This window comes from Pleurodeles waltl, chromosome 7, assembly GCF_031143425.1.
Source record: "Pleurodeles waltl isolate 20211129_DDA chromosome 7, aPleWal1.hap1.20221129, whole genome shotgun sequence".
In the NCBI taxonomy this organism is placed as follows: Eukaryota; Metazoa; Chordata; class Amphibia; order Caudata; family Salamandridae; genus Pleurodeles; species Pleurodeles waltl.
In genome coordinates this window covers 202,559,161-202,580,190 of record NC_090446.1, presented here as the reverse complement: position 1 = coordinate 202,580,190, position 21,030 = coordinate 202,559,161, and the positions used below count along the sequence as shown (strand labels likewise).

The 21,030-nt window shown below is 43.8% G+C and overlaps 1 protein-coding gene across 1 annotated transcript in view; it reads left to right on the top strand.

Moving 5' to 3' along the window:
- Window positions 1-21,030, top strand: part of SLC13A3 (solute carrier family 13 member 3) — a 346,390-nt gene that overhangs the window by 251,720 nt on the left and 73,640 nt on the right. The window contains exons 9-10 of the mRNA XM_069243573.1: window positions 977-1,074; window positions 14,164-14,276. Of these exons, the coding sequence (XP_069099674.1) occupies window positions 977-1,074; window positions 14,164-14,276 (211 nt within the window). The remainder of the gene's footprint in view (window positions 1-976; window positions 1,075-14,163; window positions 14,277-21,030) is intronic.

Here is a 21,030-nt window from a genome sequence, read left to right as displayed (position 1 = left end):
ACATTCGGCTAGATCCGGGGCACAAAATATACAACTTAGCAATAAAAGACTGTAGAAAAGAATCGATTGAGAATGGTCATGGGAAATTATTATTTCTAAAGGCACCCAGGCGTCTCTTGGTGCTATACAAATAGTGTGCCCTCTGAATATCGAATCAACAACGTCGGCGGGACAGTGTACTGAGGACAGAATATCAAAAAGACATTATTGACAGGTAAGTAAGTTTAGTTATTCTATACCTAAATCCACATGTATGTACCTACACAGTACATATATCTTGAAGGTATGTGGATATAGAGATGGACTTAGTAGATCTATACTTCCCTAAATGGACTACAACTTAGGTATTTTGTCCTCAATATTGTGACGCCACATTATTGTTGGTGATGTTATTCATTCAGTAGTACAATCAAACTAATCCATATGTATAATATAAAATGTACAGTCACGTTTCTTATATTTTGTTCAGCCTAACGCTGACGCTTTTTTGAAGTGCTAACCATCCATAACTCGTAAATTGTGGCAAAAATACGAACATATGGAAGCGCAATAGTTTTGTGAAACTAACGCTCTATTATTATCCAAGCACCCTCAATTCAAGAGATCTTTGTAAAAGTGTGAACTGAAACTTCATTGTTAACACAGTTAAACAGCACTAATTAAAAAGAGATTAACATAACGAAATGTAAAGAAGTCTTTATTAAAATGTTTTACATTGGTACCCCTTATGAAACGACTTTATTTTCTGGACAAGACTCCCTCCTTTTATGTAACCCGGTCTTTTTTTTTTTTTAGTCCATCAATTGTTTAAGCCAAATCAATGGTTATAAATGTAGATGGGAGTGAAATGCTAAAGAGGCTTTTAACAAAGAATGTCGCTCAGATTTCTTAATCTTCTTTAGCTAAAAAGAACCCCAGTCAGCATTTTGGAAAGTATGTCCAGTAATATGTGTGACCCTGTGTTTGCCTCTGACAGGTTCACCTCAGATGCAGTAACTGGAATCTCAGTTGTCATCATTTTGTTCTTCTTTCCATCGAAAAAGCCCTCGCTCAGATGGTGGTTTGATTTGAAAGGTAGGTTTCCTTAAGTGGAGTTGGTACAAACTGTCACGCAAGATGCGTACAATATGCTTCATTCCACCTGCCATTATTTGTTGGCGAAATTTTGTATTTGTTCTTTAGGTTGTTGTCCGTGAGCTCTCTCCATGTTCTTCGTTCCCTTCATACATCATAATTCACCATGCTGCTCACATCCTTGATCATAAATTATTATATGAAAGACTTTCTTGCATACAAACATAATTTCGTTTCTTATTTTACTTCCCAATGGATGTTGGCTTGGTTGGAAAATCTGCTGCAGGATTACTGTTTTGTCATTTGTGTCTCTAAGGACTGTGTTCAGAATAGTCCCAATCGTGCATTTGTTTAGCCACTGGTGTAATGCAGCACTGTAGATGTTCATGCAGCGGTCCCCCCCCCCGACTTTTTGTGATTCTGGACCTGGAGGTCACGAATATCCTAACCAGCTCATGCTATTTAATCACAAGACAGCACCTTTATTTTGTAGTGTACTCTGTATAAACACAGCCATTCAGGTTGGGAGGACCAGGCCCATAACAAGCAGTTAAATGCTGATTAATGGTGTTTTGAATCAGCAGTTGGGCTTACTTTGTAAATGAATACATGCTGGTGCCCGAAGCTCTGCTTAGAAGCTCGCTGCCAGTGGGATTAAATATCTACTTAGTCTTTAATCCACCTCACGTCTTTTAAATCCAATACCAGGCAGTCCCTGCCCCTTTATCTCACTCTTGCAGGTTCTTGCTTTCTCCATTCAAGAAGGTTTTTCCTTCTTTCTCTTCCTCTCTTTCCACTTTTTGTGCCTTTCCCACTCTTGCTCTCGGGAAACATCTGGTGAGAGAAAATACGTGCTGATCCCCAAAAACGAACGTTGGTGACCCCCACAGGCAACCACCGGCTCAAATTAATCATTGAGTTGTGGATTCAAGTGCATTCTGGACAGGTTCTGCAAAACCTCAAAAGAGGAGGTTTAATACAAGGTTAGCACAACGCAGCTCAGCAACAGAAATGTGTATGTTGCACTAGGAAGAGAGAGCAGGAGAAAGTCGTGTCTACCTAGATAGGTGGCTGACACTCTTTCTCATGGCTGGTGCTCTTTAGGGTTGCCTAGCACCACGCAAACACATTTTTTAATATAGTGCGTAGGTGTGTAGATTGGCTCTAGCATTTTGTTTGCAGCACTTTGCTCAAGATTAGCTGAGGGTGCAGCACCACCTGTCACATCACTTGTTCTTACACCATTACACCTCCTGTAATTGGACAATGATGCCGTCTATGACTAAAGGATAAGACCTTCTGAAAAAACACATTTATTACTGTTGAAAGTCCATTACTGAAAGTATATAACTGTTGAGCCATCCTATCAGGACAAATCTTACCTTATTGAAGGAACTATAGTGTTGGTTGTACAATGTTTCACAGGTGTCCCTTTAAACATGTGTATGTTCTATTAACCTATCAAAACAGCCGCCTCTCAAAATAATGCAAACAACCTACCGGTGCTATGTAACTTGGAGCTTTGCCTTTCTTTAGTTTTAACAATCCTCCAAATTTACTAATACGTCTTTCTCTCAACTCTTGCTAATATTATCGTCATTATTATTATTCTATTACACTTTCCTTGTCGTGTAAGAGAGCTGTAATTATAAGACAAGCAAGGAAACGTGAAGATTAGAGTGAAAGACAAAACCGATCAATTCTGGATTGCATTTACCTTTATAGCAATAAATTCTTAATAGAAAAATGCTTGTCAATCAAGAATCAGCATTGGCAAAGCTAATAGGTCTGACCTTTTAGTTTTGGTAATACTTGTTTTGTTTTGTCATAGGTTTTGTAAAATGTTATTAATGGATGTGCTGCTGGACCCTCACCAATATGAAGACAACCACTGACAAAGACAGTGGTTCTAGTGTTGATCATCTGCCTTTTGGCTTATAGAATGCCTTTTTTGTTTTGTCATGGATTTTGCAAAACGTTATCTTTCGATAAGCTGCTTGGCCCTCATTAATCTAAAAAAAAATTGACCACCTGAAAAAATATTTTAGTTTGTTTTAAAAAGCACACATGGGCATTGTAGTCCTCAACATTAAGGAAACTACTTTGTGTGTGGTGGTGTTCCTTATGCTAATGCAGGCCCTCAAAAATGGCTAAAAGCTACATTTTTTAGTTTACAAAAGCACATACTGCCAAAGTAGTCCCTGACACTGTGGGGAACTACTTTGCTTGTAGGTGGGGACGCAATTTAGCTAAGCAGCTGAAGTTCAAGACCCATAATCCTGTGCAGCCGTTACCGGGGGAGGAGGAGGAGCAGGAAGGGGAACCCTCACCCTACACCAGTTCTGTATAGCCCAGCAGCACTCCCACTGCATGGGATGCCATCAGCTAGCCAGGGAACTTTAAGCCCCATAATACTGTTCAGTCATTACTAGGGGAGGAGGAGCAGGAAGGAGAACCCTCCCCCTGCACCAGCACTGTATAGCACAGCAGATCTCCCACAGCCCAGAACACCTTCAGCTAACCATGGGGACTTCAAGCCTCATATTTCTGTGCAGCCATTACCTGGGGGGAACGAGGAGGAACAGGAAGGAAACAGCTCCCTCTTCACCAGTGCTGTATAGGGCAGCAACACTCCTGCAGTGTGAGACATCATAAGCTAACTTTGGGGACTTCTTTCCTCATAATACTGTGCAACCATTACCAGGGGGAGGAGGAGGAGGAGCAGGAGCAAGTAGGAGAAACCTCCCCGTGCACCAGTGCTACATAGTCCAGCAACATTTCCGAAGTGTGTGTCGTGCCAGGTACAATGGTAGGTCCGTCTGCACACATTGGAACCCAGAAAAGTCTGGGCTGAGCTGGACCATCCCTCTTGGTCCTTGATAATGGAGATACTGCTTTTTTTAACTGATTTTATTCTTTAGGCTCTGTTACTTATTTATTCCTGCTTGTGTATAATTACTTGATGCATGCAGGAAAAGGTACTTCTACAGACAGAATGTTAGAAAGGTCTGTGGGGGTAAACAGTACAGAAATTGCCCTGATGGAGAAAAGATTATTCATTGGACTTGGGACTGTATCTGTCCCCATTGATAATGAGGGCACCACAATTTCAGTTATAGATTTACCTTTTGTCTCGACTGCAGGCACTGCCTCTCAGTTGCTATCCCAGATGTCACAAAAGGACACTGTTAGCTCCTGCTCCCCGACTTCTAAGAGGATAAAACGGAGTCTTCAACTCACTTAAGCCACACAAAGAAAATAATCTGTTCCCAATATTATAACCACCTCCTCAACCCAGACCGAATCCCCTAGAACGCCATCGACAGTAAGGTGGAAGATTGTTGCCTCAGGTTAAAAGCTTTGTTTCAAGCAGAAATGTGTTCAATATTTGATCCCTTGAAAAGCATTGAGCTAAAGATTGCAGCCTTTCTCCAGCTTTTGCACCCATCTGTTACTACATTGGACACTAAAAGGGCTAGAGCACAGGATCATGTAACCAATTTAGTTCCCCTCTTGCGAGTCCAAAACGGTGAAAGCGGTGACCCATTTCAATCTGTAGAGTTGGGTCTCCCACTAGACCTCACTGCCCCCAAAATAGCACTGACCTATCCTTTCAGGCTTAGGGCAAAATTTTGGCTACAGGCCTCCTCCGTCCCCATCGAATGTGGGTGTCACTAGCCTGAAAGGATATAATCCCTCACCTAAGCTTAATCAGCCATGGTCCAACGAGAGGATGTTGGTCTCAACCCCAAAAACTGATATAATGAATCTGTATTTCACCCGCAGCATGCCCATATGTGGCAATTCTTGTGGGTGTGCTCCCTCTTTGACAGGATCAGAGGGAGTCAGGTGTAGAGCTATGTAATAAGGTACTAAATTGGTTTGTGAGCAGTAAAGGTTTTGCCTTCTCTACCACTAGGGACTTACAAATGACATAAAGGATAGGATGGATAGGTGCCTCTTCCAAAGACATACAGGGTTGATTGTGTGATTCTAAACTTTAGGCTCCGGCACTTGGCACAGTCTGTGCTGCAGGATTCTGCCTCTATGTGCTCCAAACTGGGAAATACAATTTAAGGCCTGTTGGGCCATTTTAGCAAACTAAAAGAGGATGTGTTAGACTTGACAGCTTGGGCGGTCTTTCCCCAACTTTTTGCCTGCTTCCCTCCTTTTTTTCTGATCCTGTTTTTGCTGGTTGTAGGACTATGCTCACTTTACCTCTGCTGTTCAGTGCTAAAGTGCTTATGCTCGCTCCCCTAAACATGGTAGCATTGGCTTCCCCAACTGGTATATTTAATTTACATATAAGCGCCGGGTAAAGTTACCTATATGTGCCAAGGGCATGTAAATTGAATTCTACTAGTGGGCCTGCAGCACTAATTGTGCCAACCACATAAGTAGCCCCTATACCTGGCATTGCAAGGCCTTTGTGTGAGTTTCAATTCCACTTTGACTTGGCATTTAAAACTACTTGCCAAGCCTTAAACTCCCCTTTTATTACATATAGGTCACCCCTAAGGTAGACCCTATGTAGCCCACAGGGCAGGGTGCTATGCAAGTAAAAGGAATGACAAATACTTGTTAAGTATTACATGTCCTGTAGGCAAACACTCCCAAAGTCGTTTTTTCACTACTGTGAAGCCTGCTCCTCTCATAGGCCAGCATTAGAAATTTCCTTTTATACTTTTAAGTGGTATTTTCTGTTCTGCAGGGAGTGACATTGTCATGTTTGGTATGGTTGGAATGATAGTGAGAACTCTTTTTGGTGAAATTGGATTTAACATTACTATGTCAATTTTAGAAAGTAAGCATTTCTCTGCACTTACTCTTTTCTGAGTCTTACAGCCTGTCTCCAATCCACGTCTGCTCTGTGCTGGTTGACAGCTCCCCTTGTGCATTCCACCCAGGCAGCCACAAACACAGAACACTCAGCTGCATCCTCATTTATCTGCATACTGATGGGTCTTCCTGGCCAGGTCAGGTGGAGGAGCTCTCACTTAAACCTCAAAGGCTAGTGGCCTGACCTCAAACAAAGGACTGAAAACTCCCACAGATCTCCTGGCAGACAGGTCCAGGTTGAAAGAGGAACTAGTGCACTTCAAAGCACTCTTGACCTACAACTGGACTCTGTCAGAAGTACTGCTATGCTGCCCAAAAGTCTAATCTGGACTGCTTTTCTGGAAGGACTGCTCTCCTCCTTGATGCCCTGCTGCCTGCTGCTCCCTTACTCTTCTGGAAGGACTTTGCCTTCCCCCACAAGTGATCTCCAAGGAATTGTTTTGAGCTTGCCCATTGTTAAGAAGTCTCAAAGACTTCACCAGAGAGAGAAAAGCCACTGTGGCGGAAAACCGATGCAACGCCTGCAAAAATCAATGCAATCAATCAATCGATCCAGAATTTGTAAAGCGCACTACTCACCTGTGAGGGTCTCAAGCTGCTAAGGTGGGGGGAGGGAGGGAGATGGGGAGAGGTGCTGCTACTACTCGAACAGCCAGTTCTTGAGAAGTTTCCTGCACGCATTCTGCAATGTCTGCAGAATCAACAAAGAGGCTGCCTCACGGCTGGAAAATCGCTGCAGTGCCTACCTAATCGACGCAGTGCCTGTTTCATCCTTGTAGCGTGTTCTGGATTTTTAACGCATCGTCCCTGGATGTCAAATTATCCCAGCATCACAGTAAGGAACCAAGGCTGCTCTAGGAAATCAATGCATTACCTTGCCTGCGAGGAAAGAATTGACGCATCATCTCTACTGGGCCAGAAAAATCGACGCATCTGTTTACTTTCCAGGGCATCATGGCCTCTGTGGCTCTCTGTGTTGGTATTTTTTTACGCATCCCAGGTGCTTTGTGCTAAAAAGATACATCCATTGATTCTTGTGTATTAAGACTTACCTAAACTTCTAAAAAGTGAAATCTTGACTTGTGCATATTGAATTCTTGTCATTTTGGTCTTATTTTCTTCAGATAAATATTATCTATTTTCCTAAACTGTGCAGTACTTTTTGTGGGTTTTTCACTGTGTTACTGTATGAGTTGTTGCACAAATACTTTACACATCACCTTGCTAGTTAAGCCTGCCTGCTCTGTGCCAAGCTACCTGAGGGTGAGCGCAGGATAATTTAGGTTGTGTTGTGACTTACCCTGACTAGGTTTGTGGTACCTACTTGGACAGGCTACATACCTCTTCCAACTAGAGACCCAATTGCTAACAGTGTGTCAGCCATTTTACTGCTGCAATTCAGTCCCTAAAGCAAGACATTTTCAAAGTTCCCCTGTGGTTGATTTATTACCTCAAAACTAGGGATGGGAGGAATTTTTAGTTCCACCGGTGGAACTGGAGTGATTTAGTAATTCTGTATTACTCATTGTTGGACTTTTGGCCATACGCATGGTCATCCCTAGTCTTTTTGCCTCCTTCCTCCTGTTTTTTCTGACCTCTCGCTGTTGGCTCTAGGACTCTGAGCACTTTATCACTGCTGACCAGTGCTAAAGTGCGGATGCTCTCCCAGCTAAACTTGGTATGATTGGCTAATACCTAATTGGCATATTTAATTTACCTATAAGTCCTTTGTACAGTGGTATCTCTATACCCAGGGCCTGTAAATTAAATACTACTAGTGGGCCTGCAGCGCTGCTTGCGCCACCCACTGAAGTAGGCTTTCAAACCTGTCTCAGGCCTGCTAGCGCAGGGCCTGTGTGCGCAGTTTTCTGCCACAGAGACCTGGCATCTAAATTTACTTGCCAGGCCCAGAACTCCCCTTTTACTACATGTATGTCACCCCTAAAGTACGCCCTAGCTAGCCCTATGGGCAGGGTGCCATGTATGTAGAAAGGCAGGACATGTGCCATATTGCATGGCCTGTCCTGGTAGTGACAAACAGCCTAACTTGGTGTCTCACTGCTGTGAGTGCTGCCTTCTCATAGGATTGCATTAGAAATGCCCTGCCTTATGTGTAAGGGGTATTGTCTGATTTATGAGGGGTAGCGTAGGCATGTTTGGTATGGTTGTGATGGTGATAATAAATACTGCTTACTGGTGTGGGTGTATTTTTTATTACTATCACAGAAATGCCACTTCTAGAAAGTGCGCATTTATCTGTGCTTATGACTCTGGTGTTTTGCAGCTTGACTCCAATCCACGTCTGGGCAGAGTGACAGTTGGGGCTTTGTGCATACTTTTCAGACAGCCTGTACACAGGGAGGGTGGAGGTGTCACAGAGGTGCATCTGCATACTGAACTGAATAGTCTTCCTGGGCTGAGAGAAGGGAGAGGCGGGGCACACCTGCATTTGTAAAGACTGTGCCCTGGCCTCACACAATAGGGTCGTTAACCCCCCACTGATGTTTGGAGCCTGTGCTGAAAGGAGAGAGGGGGCACTCCCAGAACCAGTTGTAACTGTCTGGAACCTCCTCTCCCTATCATTGTAAAACACTGTAAAAACAGGACTATAAGTACAGGGGAATTTTCCCCACAATTTGAACATTCTTGGAACTTGGAACTTGAAACTGGACACAGAACGCTGATGAATGGACTCACCAGGAAACCGCCATGGACTGCTGCTGCTGTGCTGAGCTGTGACCTGCCTGGTCACTAGGAGGAACTGCCACCATCTGCACCCCTTGTGCTGGCCTGTAGCTGGGCACACCAGCCCTGTGCTCCTTCTTGTTTGGTTGTTTCCAGGGGCAGGGTGCTGTGGCCCCTGACCCCTGCAACGCTCTTTTGAACCTTTGCCCAGAATGCTTTGACAGCGAAGAAGGCATTCTTTCAGTTGCTGGGCTGTTGATGTACTATAGCGCTTGGAAAGCGCTTTTCTTTTCCTGAAGGAAATCACCGCCGCAGCCCGGGTTCTAAATTGTGCCCTCGCGCTTCCTGGAGCGCATCTCTGCTGCAAGGAAATCACCGCCGCAGCCCGGGTTCTAAATTTTGCCCTCGCGCTTCCTGGAGCGCGTCTCCACTAAAAAGAAATCACCGCCGCAACCCGGGCAGAGCATTCATCTGAGTGCGAGGTTCGCGCTCAGCACTGTGCCCCCAGGGCACGAAGGAAAACTCCTTTTGGATCTTAAGGAGCAAGCGTGCTCCTGTGGGTGCCCCCGGGGCGAGGACTGCTCTTGTGAGTCCCCCCGGGGCACCGGAAGGCCCTGCTTGGGGCCGGAACGAAGTCCGAGGACGGCCGGGAGAGGAGGAAGCCTCTCCCTGCCCGGCTGAGCCCAGAGGGGCTCCCTGTGGGCCACAGGCGGACCGAGACCTCGCCAGAGGCTCGCCCGCACCGCCGGGCTCTAGTTTGGCCCATGTGTGGACCAACGCTGATTCCTCTGGGCTCCCTCCCTATCGAGGAGAGCCCGACAAGGCCCGGGGGGGCCCATAAAGGTTACAGGTCCCAGGAGGGGCCCGCACTGGAATCGGAGGGGGTGCGTGGCGCCCCCCTCCTTCCCTCAAGTCTTGGGTGACCTTGGCCCCCCAGAGGAGAGCCGTTGGAGGCCCGGGGGGGCCCCCAGTGATCACGGGTCCCAGAAGGGGCCCGTCAAGAAGTCAGAGAGGGTGCGTGCCGCCCCTCTCGGTCTGCCATGATCAGGGAGGCCCCCGTTTTGTGCAGAAGAGCACCTGGGGCCCCATTATTCATTTTAGGCACTGGAAGTGCCTCCCCATCAAGACAGGTACTTTTAAATGTACCAATATAATTATAATCTAAAGTTCTTTCTACAGACTTTGCCATTATGATATATTGCCTACCTGTTCTATGATGCTTTTACATATGTGTGCACATGTTCCTTTTATGCGCATGACTTGCTAATATGTTTCCCTAACTTGCCATAGATTTTCTAATGTTCCTACTATGGGCGTTTTATGATAAATGTGATAACGTGTTTCCTGACTACTGCTTATGTTGCAGAATACTGAGTAACCTGTGTGTTATGTGTGACTACTGCTAGTTTGCAGAGTAACTAATGTGTAACGTTCTGACAACTGCTAAGGTAGCAGGATAGTACTGTTATGTGATGTTGGTCTGATAATTACGTTGTGTACAATACAGTATATTTTCATATAATCTGGTGTTGTGTTTCCTTTGTGGTGGGGATATTGCGTCACATGTATGTGTGTGTTGTGCAAACGCTTTACACATTGCCTCCGGGTTAAGCCTGACTGCTCGTGCCAAGCTACCAAGGGGGTGAGCAGGGGTTATCTTGGACGTGTAACTCCCTTGCCCTGACTAGAGTGGGTAAGTTCTGCCTGGCTGAGGTGCATACCCTAGCCAACCAGAAACCCCATTTCTAACACTCCTGTAATGTGGAATTACTAATTAATTCTTCTGTTCTACTGGTGGAATTAGATCAGAACTGTAATTTATTTAACCATGGCTAGAAAAAGGAGCATTCCCTCTATATTTTAAAATGACTGCAGAATAAACTTTAAAATGCAGTGATTTTTAAACATAGAGTGGGGACTGCTTCCTCTTGTAGCCCTGTAAAGTACCACTGCAGTGACGTGCATGCCCCTCAGCACCCTTACATAAGTATGTAAGGACTCTGAGTGGGATGCACTGTTTTGGATACCCCTCGTTGACCTTGCATAAGTATGTAAGTACATCAAGTGGAATGCGTTGCACTGTAGATGTTCCACTCCTATGCATACCCCTCGGTGCCCTTGCATACTTTTGTAAGGGCACCGAGAGGTATGCACTGCATCCTTGCAGTGCTACTACTGTTTACAATTGATATGAATGGTTTGAGGTTGTTTTTCGATAAGTGCTACAGGAGATGTACTGAAGATTGGGAGTATATCCCTGCATTATTCTACACAGATTGGCTTTTTCACAAAGAGCACTTAGTACTCTGGTGAAAGTCTTCCATGAACTTTGAGTAAATTGGAGTTAACTACACATTTTGAGTAGTCCCGTATTATGGCATGTGGTCTAGGGAAAAGTAAAATCGCAAGGCTAACAATTGGTACCCATTCATTGAATTGTGTTAATAATTTCCCCTACTTAGGTGTAACCTTTTACTCTTCCTGTACTTAGCAGTCACAGCTAAGAAACTCCAGTCTTAAGCTAATTAAGTCAGCAGAAGCATTTTTAAACCTCCCAGAGTGTGTGGGCTGGGCCCCACTCTCCCCCCACTCACTATTTATGCATCACAGTGTTTCTCTGTAGCTCGGTATGGAGCTTGAGTCTTGGGGTATTTTAATGTCCTTCAGAAAGGCAGAAGAAAACTTCATGTGCAGGCAGTTTCTTTGTCTCCCCCCCCTAAAAGTTTGTATTATGTTCTCCACTCAGAAGTAAGATTATAGTATATAACTGTATGTGTGAAGCTGGTTCCTTTACGGTTATCAATGTTGATTTGGACAAATAAGGAGGGAAACCTGAAAAGGAATATTATAAAGGATTGTTTTACACTTGAGAAGAGTTTGAAGATTCCATTGGATGGGCTGTGTTCAGCAGAGTTTTTAACGAGTTGGGACTGGCCAGAATGTTTGTTCTACTGTAATCTTTTCCGAAGTCAGATAGGTAGCTTGTTAAGCTAAAGTTTTGCAAATGTAGTCAGACCCAAAATGAGGAAAAATAATCTACCAAAAGCTCCATTAGGCACTACAATTTTTGTCAGGACTAGACAAAAATTCACTTTACCTAAATTTAGTTCTGACTCTGTGGGTTAAGGTCACTTTTATATCACTTTAGACCAGTTACAGTGTGGTGTCTCCCCTCTGTTTTGCAGTGTGTCAGAGCACTTTCTGACATACCACAATGGTTTGCCTTTGTGATGGAACCTCAGCACAATTGTTCATGCATTATATGTTTTTGTAGGCATTTTAAATAGCTTTTTTACTAACTTCTTTAGAGTGTATTTATTTATTGTGCTTGCTCTTTAATGATTTTCATTCAAAATTGAATAAATGATTATGATTATCGACTGTATGTAGGTATACTTCTTGTGAAAGAGAATACCATCACTCACAGTGAAGTTAGCCAATGACTGAGGTGGGCTGACCCATTAACCCATGCTGTATGGTGTTGTGGGTGAAACACGTCAGAGTCAGCTAGAGTCCGATGGAATAAAAGGGTTGGGTGAAAGGCACTACAAGAAAGGCCATTACATGTACAGTACTAGTCAAATCAAAAGGCATTGGCCAATGTCAGACCTAAAAAATAGTTCTCTTTGGCAAGACAGCTTGCCTCATCTAGATAAAACATCTTGTGCATCCACAAAATAGTTTGCCACTGAAAACCAAATGTGAGAGGCTGGTACACAGGTCACTATGCTGGATTTTAGCATGGTCGTCTGGGAACTTTATAGCCTTGTCTGGACAGGATGTTCATCACACCAACGTATCATCATTTTTAGGTCTTGCTTGACAGCATAGCTGTCTGACAACTCATTGTTAAGCACAATATCTGAACATGCTTTGACAGATTAAAGCTAGACCCAATTACTTTGCTAACGCTTGTTTTCTTAGGCAGGTTTAACCCAGATCTTAGTGAAAAGGTAACCGACCCACCAGTGCACATGCTCAGAAAGAGATGATGGATTAATCGAGTGAAGAAAGCTACCTTTGGACTTAAGTACTTTTGTAGCGTAACAAATTATTCAGAAGGGCTTTATCCAATTGTCTCTTCACAGGAATAGACATGCTGCTTGAGCCATCACTGTGAAATTAAACCTTGAAATGCTTCTGGCACAGTGGCAGTGTTTGATACATGGGCTGCTGTGATTTTACAGAGCAGCGTATTCCGAGCCGGAAGGGTCAACAATGTTGTGTAAACAGGTTTCCGTTGCTTCAGAATAACTGATACGTGAGTGCTGTATTGTTTATTTGGAGTTGAACGTGTTCCAAATAAGGCAAGGTGCAGATGTAGGTCAACAAGCCCCTCGCTTCGTCTGATCAATGCAGGTACTTCTCTCTGGCAGCCCTGCCGAGTTTCCCAGGCCCATGCATGATGTGCTTGCTGCTCCAGTCAGGGTTATTTCTTTGAATACGGGGACTTGTAGTTTTGTTTATTCGGTTATAACACAGGACTACAAGTTCCAGAATTCAGAGGAAATAATCCTCGTCTGAAGCAGCACTTCAAGCATGGAACTGGGAAACCTGGCATCTATGCAGCCTGGGCTTCCATTTGACACACTTTTATGAGTTCCTTTAAAGTTACATTATACAATATTGTGGCATTACGATTCCAGCAACGGCTGCTTTGTAAAATCTTTGTATTTATTGTTTTTATAATTCTACTGAACGGATTAAACATCTCCACTGCCTGCTTCCTCACAAATAAAACAAATTGAAGCATGAGAGCTCTACTGGTGTAATCAAGAGAGCAATACAAAAGGAACGAGAAGCCAGCTGTGGCACGACTACCACCTATTGCGACACTTGGAAATAACTTTGGGTGGACACCACATTTCCTCATTAGACTGACCTTTCCCTGGCCATAAACCAGTCCATTTAGGTATCAAGTACTCACTTTAAGAGGGAGGGTCTACTCTACTCTTGTGAGATGTCATAACAGGCCACAGCCATTACTTAATCAGTCTTTCGTTGCCTAGTTGGTCTCGTTACGACATATGAGTAACAGAACCTCTTTACCCTGGATGGTGAAATAACTATCTAAAAGCCTCAAGGACACTCTCATAATCCTATCTGTCAAACCATCACACTTCTGCACTGCTCTTCCTCTCAGAGGGTAATCTTTGTTTGCCATGCGGAGCCTTTCACGCCTCAGCCCAATTCTGCGTCACGCCAACTTTAGATAAAGCCTCTCTGGGTCCCAGCACGGGAGCTGAACACACAGCGCACAGCATCTCCTTTCATAGCTTCTGCTCCATGCGACACTGATGACTGAGCATAGGAGTTCTCAGTACAGAGTTTACTTAAATTATGAAAACAACTAAAAATTAGACAGATGAATCAGGACGCATAAGAGAATTGTATTGTTCATGTCTCCCAGAAACTGACCCCGTATCACAAAGAGAGCTCTTTCGATGTCAGTTTTTGTGCTAAATAAATAGCCAGAAGGGTAGCTCGATAGCTAGCTAGCCAGATAGATGGACAGATAGGTATTGAAATATATGTTTATGTATATTTTTTGTTTTGCTTTGCTAGCACCAAACACTGAAAATCAACCATTGCTATCTTGGAAGAAAACACAGGACACAGTTCCTTGGAATATTATCTTACTGCTTGGTGGAGGATTTGCAATGGCAAAAGGATGTGAGGTACTGAATTGCAGTTTGTGGTTTTACTTCATAGCCATTTTGCATGTTTAGATAAATATAAGTATTCTATGGTATTTTGATATGCGAAATGTTTTCTTACCTATTGGTTTATGAAATTATATATGTTAAGGGAAAATTTTTAGCAGTGAGCCTCTTTTCTGTTTTGGAGGGAAGATGAGATATTTTGACTTGTAAACTGATAGATTTAAGGTAATACATATAGTTTCCTCATAGCAATATGCGTTTTTAATGAACAACCAACGAAAGGTAGCATTAACGCAGACATCATCTAGGTACATAAATCTAATTGGGCAGTTTGTGACAACGGGAAAGTTCTGGCATATGGGTGGGAGTATGAATCGTAGTCAATTCTAAAAAACACAGGCAGTTAAAATTTTGTCTTTTTAAAGCTGATATGTTGACGTGCAGTCAAGAATGGGGTGGCATCTGTCATTGAGCTTTTGGCTGCAATTTCTATTTCAGTGTGCCCCTAACTGACAAACATTCTTGTTCCAGGTGGCTGATGTCCTCTATTTGTTTGTAGATTAGCATTTTAACTTTTCAGCTAGAGGATAAATAGAGAGCAGAAGGAAGTGTGTTGCTGTCTCTCTTATACCAGTGGTTAGTGAAGGTCACAACTTTGGATTGATCTACGATGGGGTTCATACGTGGCTGGGTGCCCTCAATGATATCTTCATACCATTCCTGAAATCTGTGGTAGGTAAAGATGAAACCGTGGTAATTTCGAAATTAACTGAGGCAGGATGGGGAAGATGCTTGGAATAAAGATATTAGGCAAGGGTATTTATGGGTACCATGTTAAGTGTTCACCTCATGATGTTCACAACATCCTTTGACCCTGCAAACCACGTACGTAACCAAGAACAACCCTCAGCATCCTCTGTCTCCATGGATGTGAAAGGCGGGTAGGCATATTAGCTCGGACAAACCTCTGGGAATGTGAGTACAGGGCTTATCTCCATCCTCTCTGTCCCCCTTAAAAGCCACTCCATAACCAGGTAGAATGCATAGCTTGAATTAATAGGTACTTCTGATCAATTTTTTGTAACCAACCAGGGAACAGTCCAATATCCACATGCCCCATGTTGCCTTATGATTAGGACTTGAGGATGAGAACCTAATGTCTTGGTAAGATCTATGCTTCTGATACAATAAATGCGAGAAGCACGCATGCCTGAACAACGCAGTTGAAACAATGTTGTTTCCACTCATGTTTTTACCACGCATGCCTTTTCAATGATTTTTCATTGTAAAAGCATGGCTAGTAAAGGCATATGTAGAGCGGCATGCATGGTTCTAGCATGCACCCCCTCCACCCGCCCTAAAAACATAATTACCCGACCTCGCCCTAAAAACACAAGTACCCCGACCCCCCTAAAAACACAAGGACCCCAACCCCCCTCCCACCCTAAAAACACAACTTCCCCAACCCACAACCTGCCCTAAAAAGCATAACTACCCGACCACCTGCCCTAAAAACACAAGTACCCCGACTCCCCCACCCACCCTAAAAACACAACTGCCCCAACCACCCCACCCACCCCACCCACCCTAAAACACAACTACCCGAACCCCACCTATCCTAGAAAACATAACTACCCAACCCCCCACCACCTGCCCTAAAAACATAACTACCCCAACCCCCACCACCAACCCTAAAAACACTACTACCGTGCCCCCACCCTAAAACACTACTACCCCAACCCCCCAACCTGCCCTAAAAACACTACTAGGCTGACCCCACACCCACCCTAAAAACACTACTATTCGACCCCCTCCCGCCCTAAAAAACTTAACTATCTGACCCCTCCCCTAAAAACACAACTACCCGGAGCCCCCTACCCACCCTTCAAACATAACTACCCCAACCCCCCACCCACCCTATAGACATAACTACCTGACCCCAGATCATAAAAACATAATTACCCATCTACTGTCCTAAAAACAAAACTACCTGACCGCCCCCACCACCCGCCCTCAAAACACAACTACCCCGACACCTCACCCCACCCCTTAAAAAAAAATGCCACCACATGCCCTAAAGCATAGCTACCAGACCCCGCCCTAAAAACACAACTACCCCACCTAAAAACACTCTGATCCTGCCCCCACCTACCCTAAAAACATAACTGCCTGGCACTCTCAAAACATAAGTACGCAACCCCACCCTAAAAACACAACTAACCTGATCCCCCACCCTCTGCCCTAAAAACAAAACTACCCTAACCCCCCCACCCACCCTAAAAACATAACTACTCTGCTCCCCACCCACCCTAAAAGCAGAAGTACCCCCACCCACCTTCCATAAAAACATTACTTCCCCGACCCCCCACCACCCACCCTAAAAACACAACCCCACCTTAAAATAAAATGGCCCAACCTAACCCTGCCCCAGCACCACTTACCTGACCGTGTCCTCTCCCGATGCACTTTCCCTTTTTCTCTGCCTTAACCACGCATGTGCGTTGTTCAGCACATGTGTGGTTAAGGCACAGAAAAAGCCCTGCTTTGTTCCAGCAAGTGTTGTTCCACTTGTGATGTAAACTATGTTGTTTCGGTCTCGTTGTTCCGGACCTTCTGCCCACCTTTACGCTTATTATATTGCCATATATAAATCAGTACCTATGTTTGCTATTCATTTCACAGGAATTAATGCAACAGAAGCTTCTAGTTCTTGTTAATTTGACGGTCTTTTCATTTGTTGCTTTTTGTTATTTTTGTGTTTTAATAGGTCACTAGCTCAGCTGAGTGATTACAACCCTTAGGTTTGTGATGTAAAACTTTTGGAGAATAACTGTTAGTGTTACTGTTATTTCTTCACTGAAGGTGGGGGTTCACTCTTCTCCTAATTAGAAAAGGAACTCTACCACAGACAACTTTAGGTTATATATATTTGGTACTCAAAGGACTGCAACAGATTTTCTTGAACAACAAAGGCATGAAACATAAAGACCTATTCATTGACTACAGAACTCACGTGTAGACCACCTATCTAACTATAACTTAGGGAGAATATAGAAACATAATTTTCCCAAATATTTTCTGATCTCCTTCTAACCTTAACATCGACATGAATAATGAATAAAAGCATCCAGTAGGGTTCCATAAATAAATGTTATCACACTTAACCAATCTTCCTAGATTTGCCTGACAGTGTCTACCAAGTTGGAGTTATTGAAGCTTAACTTTTGGAACCTGACTGACAATAAAAAGCTGTCCAGGAAAAATTCCTTTTGCGCGGCCCATGCGGCATTGCAGCACTGGCCCAACGAGTAACATGACCCCATGATGAAGCATGTCACCTGGGTGAGTGAGGGCTTGACCACCATGAAGCACTTACTTCCAGTGAACTTTAGGCTCGGGAGAATGAGTATATGATGTAGGATCCCCTCCGGAATGGTATACTTGAATTCTGTTGTAGAATGAAAAGTAACTATTGTGTAGGAAATGACCAGCGGAGCAGGTTAAAATAGACTAATTGAAATGGCAACTGAAGACATTTCTGTTGTTCAAAAAGGCTATGCTGTAGATGGACAGACCATGTTGAAAAAGTAAACGAAAAATAACATTTTCACACTTCATTAATAAGAAAATGCTTTTTTTTTTTCAAGTTTCCAATATTCATACATTTGTCTGGCTGTCATGCAGCTCATGTCAAAGAAACAATAGGTTGGAATGCTATCCCAAGTGATTTCCAGTGGTTAGAGTTATTGGAAACATTTGTCCGATCACCTTTTGTGTGTTTGATGTATCGTTTTCCGTGGCAAGGGTATAGACTTGGATCCCATGTGTACTGTGCCACTGTAACCAAGCTAGACCCAAGTGTTGAGTCCCAGTCGGGGAGAAACTGGTCTTATATTGCTTGTTTTCTGGTTCAGGCAGGACCTGGCCTGGCAGTTGGGATTGGATATTTCCTATTGGAACAGGGTCAAGGCTGATTTGTATATGGCTGGATGCAAGCTGAGGTGGCATGATGGGCAAAATAATGATAAGTTGGAATGCTACCCTTTGCAATTGCCAGTGCTAAGACTTATTGCAAGCATTAATCCCATCACTTGTTGTGGGTTTGATATGCCAAGTGTAACCACCTCAGCTAAATTTTGTTTTCTAGCCACAGTAATAGTCTTAAAAATTGTGGCATGCCAGATGTTGCTACCCACAATTACAGGAATGACTAAAGGAGGAGGAATCCCATGACCACCTTAATACACCTGAGAACTTAATTCAAGTGTATTTGTATTAAAAAAAATGTTTATGTATTGTTGCTACCTCAACAATAAATTTTGACAGGGGCAGTTGCCATCCAGGCATGTATTTCAAGTATTAATGTCGCAGAGTGAACCATCAACTTACAGTAGGGCACCAACTGGCACACTTGTAACATTTCTTCCTTCCAGCCCTAAACTATGGAGAATTATATGCTATTTCTTAGCCAGAAAAAAGCATTTCACCTCCTGGAGAGGCAATGAGGTATGGGCCAAATAATATTTTACAATCCCTGCATGGTAACCATGTATGGCCATTTTCTGAGAGAAATGCAGGTGGTTGTGGCAAGTTTACAGCAGCCATATTGATTGAGAGAAAATGTAAATTAGAGTCACTCTCAATACAACAAATATTCAAAGCAGTAATGCAGTAGAAGTGATGATTTGAACGGAACATGTATCATCTAGCTTGAACTGTGACGTGATCAAGACTGTCCGAGAGTCACCAGATTCAGGAGGTGCCATCAGCAAACCATGGGAGGAGGTGACTACACCTCTCTGGGCAACACTATAAATCACATTGTTACTCCCCCTGCGCTGTATGTGGTCAAGGGGACTACCTGTCCCAGAGTAACCAGCGCTAAGAGACACTAATGAGAAACCAGGGGGGGAGACAACCACAACTCTCTGGGCAGTGCTATTAAGTGGATTGTGTCTCCACCTGCGCGTGCAGTGATTAAGGGGAACACCTGTCCCAGAGTGACCAGTGCCATGGGATATGCACGGTCCTAGCCAAAAGCGGGCCCATCCTGCGCCCATCGAAACCCGGAGGAGGCTGGGCCGTCCCTCTTGGCCCCTCGACAAAACCGTTTTCACGTATATGTCCATACAATCTACTGCTAACCAAACTGTGGTTCCTCTTGTTGGTGAATATTGGCTACTTATTTGTTTCTACAACAATACATAGCCTATTTCGGTTTTGTGCCATAAAGGTTGCTGGGCCGTTTTTTCATCACATTTGCCCTTGCATGGGCCAGGACCCCTCTTTCTTCTGGGACTTGTCACCTTCAGGACATCAGGACAGTTTAATTCAAGCAAAGAAACACCAACTGGTTAATGTCTAGTCTATAGTTTTGAATTGTAGTCAGAATTGCCATTCCACATTGTCATTCCCTTGAATTTAATATTCTTAGTCCTCCACTCTGTGCAGGCACTATGGGCAAGCATAAAGCAACAGAGCCTGCCCTAAGACCACTTAGAAGTCTAGAAATTGCACTTTAAATGAAATTGACCTCATAGAAGAGGTTAAATCTACTATTGATAACTATACCCTGCCCAAAGGGTCCTCAGGGAAAGTGTTAAAGAAAGTCAAGCACGCTATCGCACTCTCCCCAATTTGTTCAAAAAGAAAGTGCTGCAGCATCCAACAACCAGGGAATTACCTAAGCTAAAGGCTACACCTTCCATACCTAATAGTGATGCTGCCAAACACCTAGCTTCACCATGCCCCCCTATAGAGTCAACTATAAATTGCAGCACTCATTTCCAGCCACTGAAAACTCCTCTGGTCATCCCAGACACCCCTGGGACTTCTTCAGAGCTGTCTGACTAGAGGACAACTCTAGGGTCGTTGGAACCATCCCAAGATCATTGTCAAGACCCCCTTAGGGAGATGAGCGCTGAGATCGGAGGACTAAACACTATGAGAACACATCTCACCAACATGGAGAAGCACCTGCTGACTGTGGCCACTGCGACTAAAAAGGGTGGACCATACATCTTTAGAATGGGAGAACCGGAAAACTACTTAAACACAAATAACATTTTAAACCCCTCTAAAGGGCACAAGGAATCATGTAGAAAAACAGATGTCAGGTCAGCCCAGGTTCACCATGAATATTAAAATTAATAAGGATATTTGGACCTTAGCCTAGACTCAGACTTTACCTTGTCCCATGCCTGGCTGTGGCCCTCAACATTTTAGGGGAGCTCTAGCTAGAGATACCATCCAGCCCCATTTAAGACCTGATACTCAACTTCCAAGTAGTAGCTGTAGGGCCTTTGAAAATGTGACATTTCATAGCAAAATGTGCACCTCAGTATAACAGGCAACGTATCCCCAACAAATTAAACACCAACTTACCTCTATCATCCAGATTTACATGATCAGTGTTCCAAAACTTCCTTTTGCACTGAGACACGACGATGAGAACTCCTTGATTAACAAGGTAACTCATTGTACTTGCCATGTAAGAGGTTGGTCTGTGATTAGGGAAGACCTCTCCCTTGCTAGAAGACATCCTGTCCATGGCTCTGAATTTGATTCTATTGAACTGACATTCTTCAACAGAAAATATCAGATAATTTGGTAGCCCTTAACGCTAAGACGTGGCTGCCAAATGGCTCATGTAGCCAATTTAAATATCTTCCAGCATAGCAAAACTAATTTCAATACCAAACCGTTTAACCGACCAAGACTGTTTTGGGCAACCTGGATTAACTCTCTAATGCAAATCCCCCACTCCTTG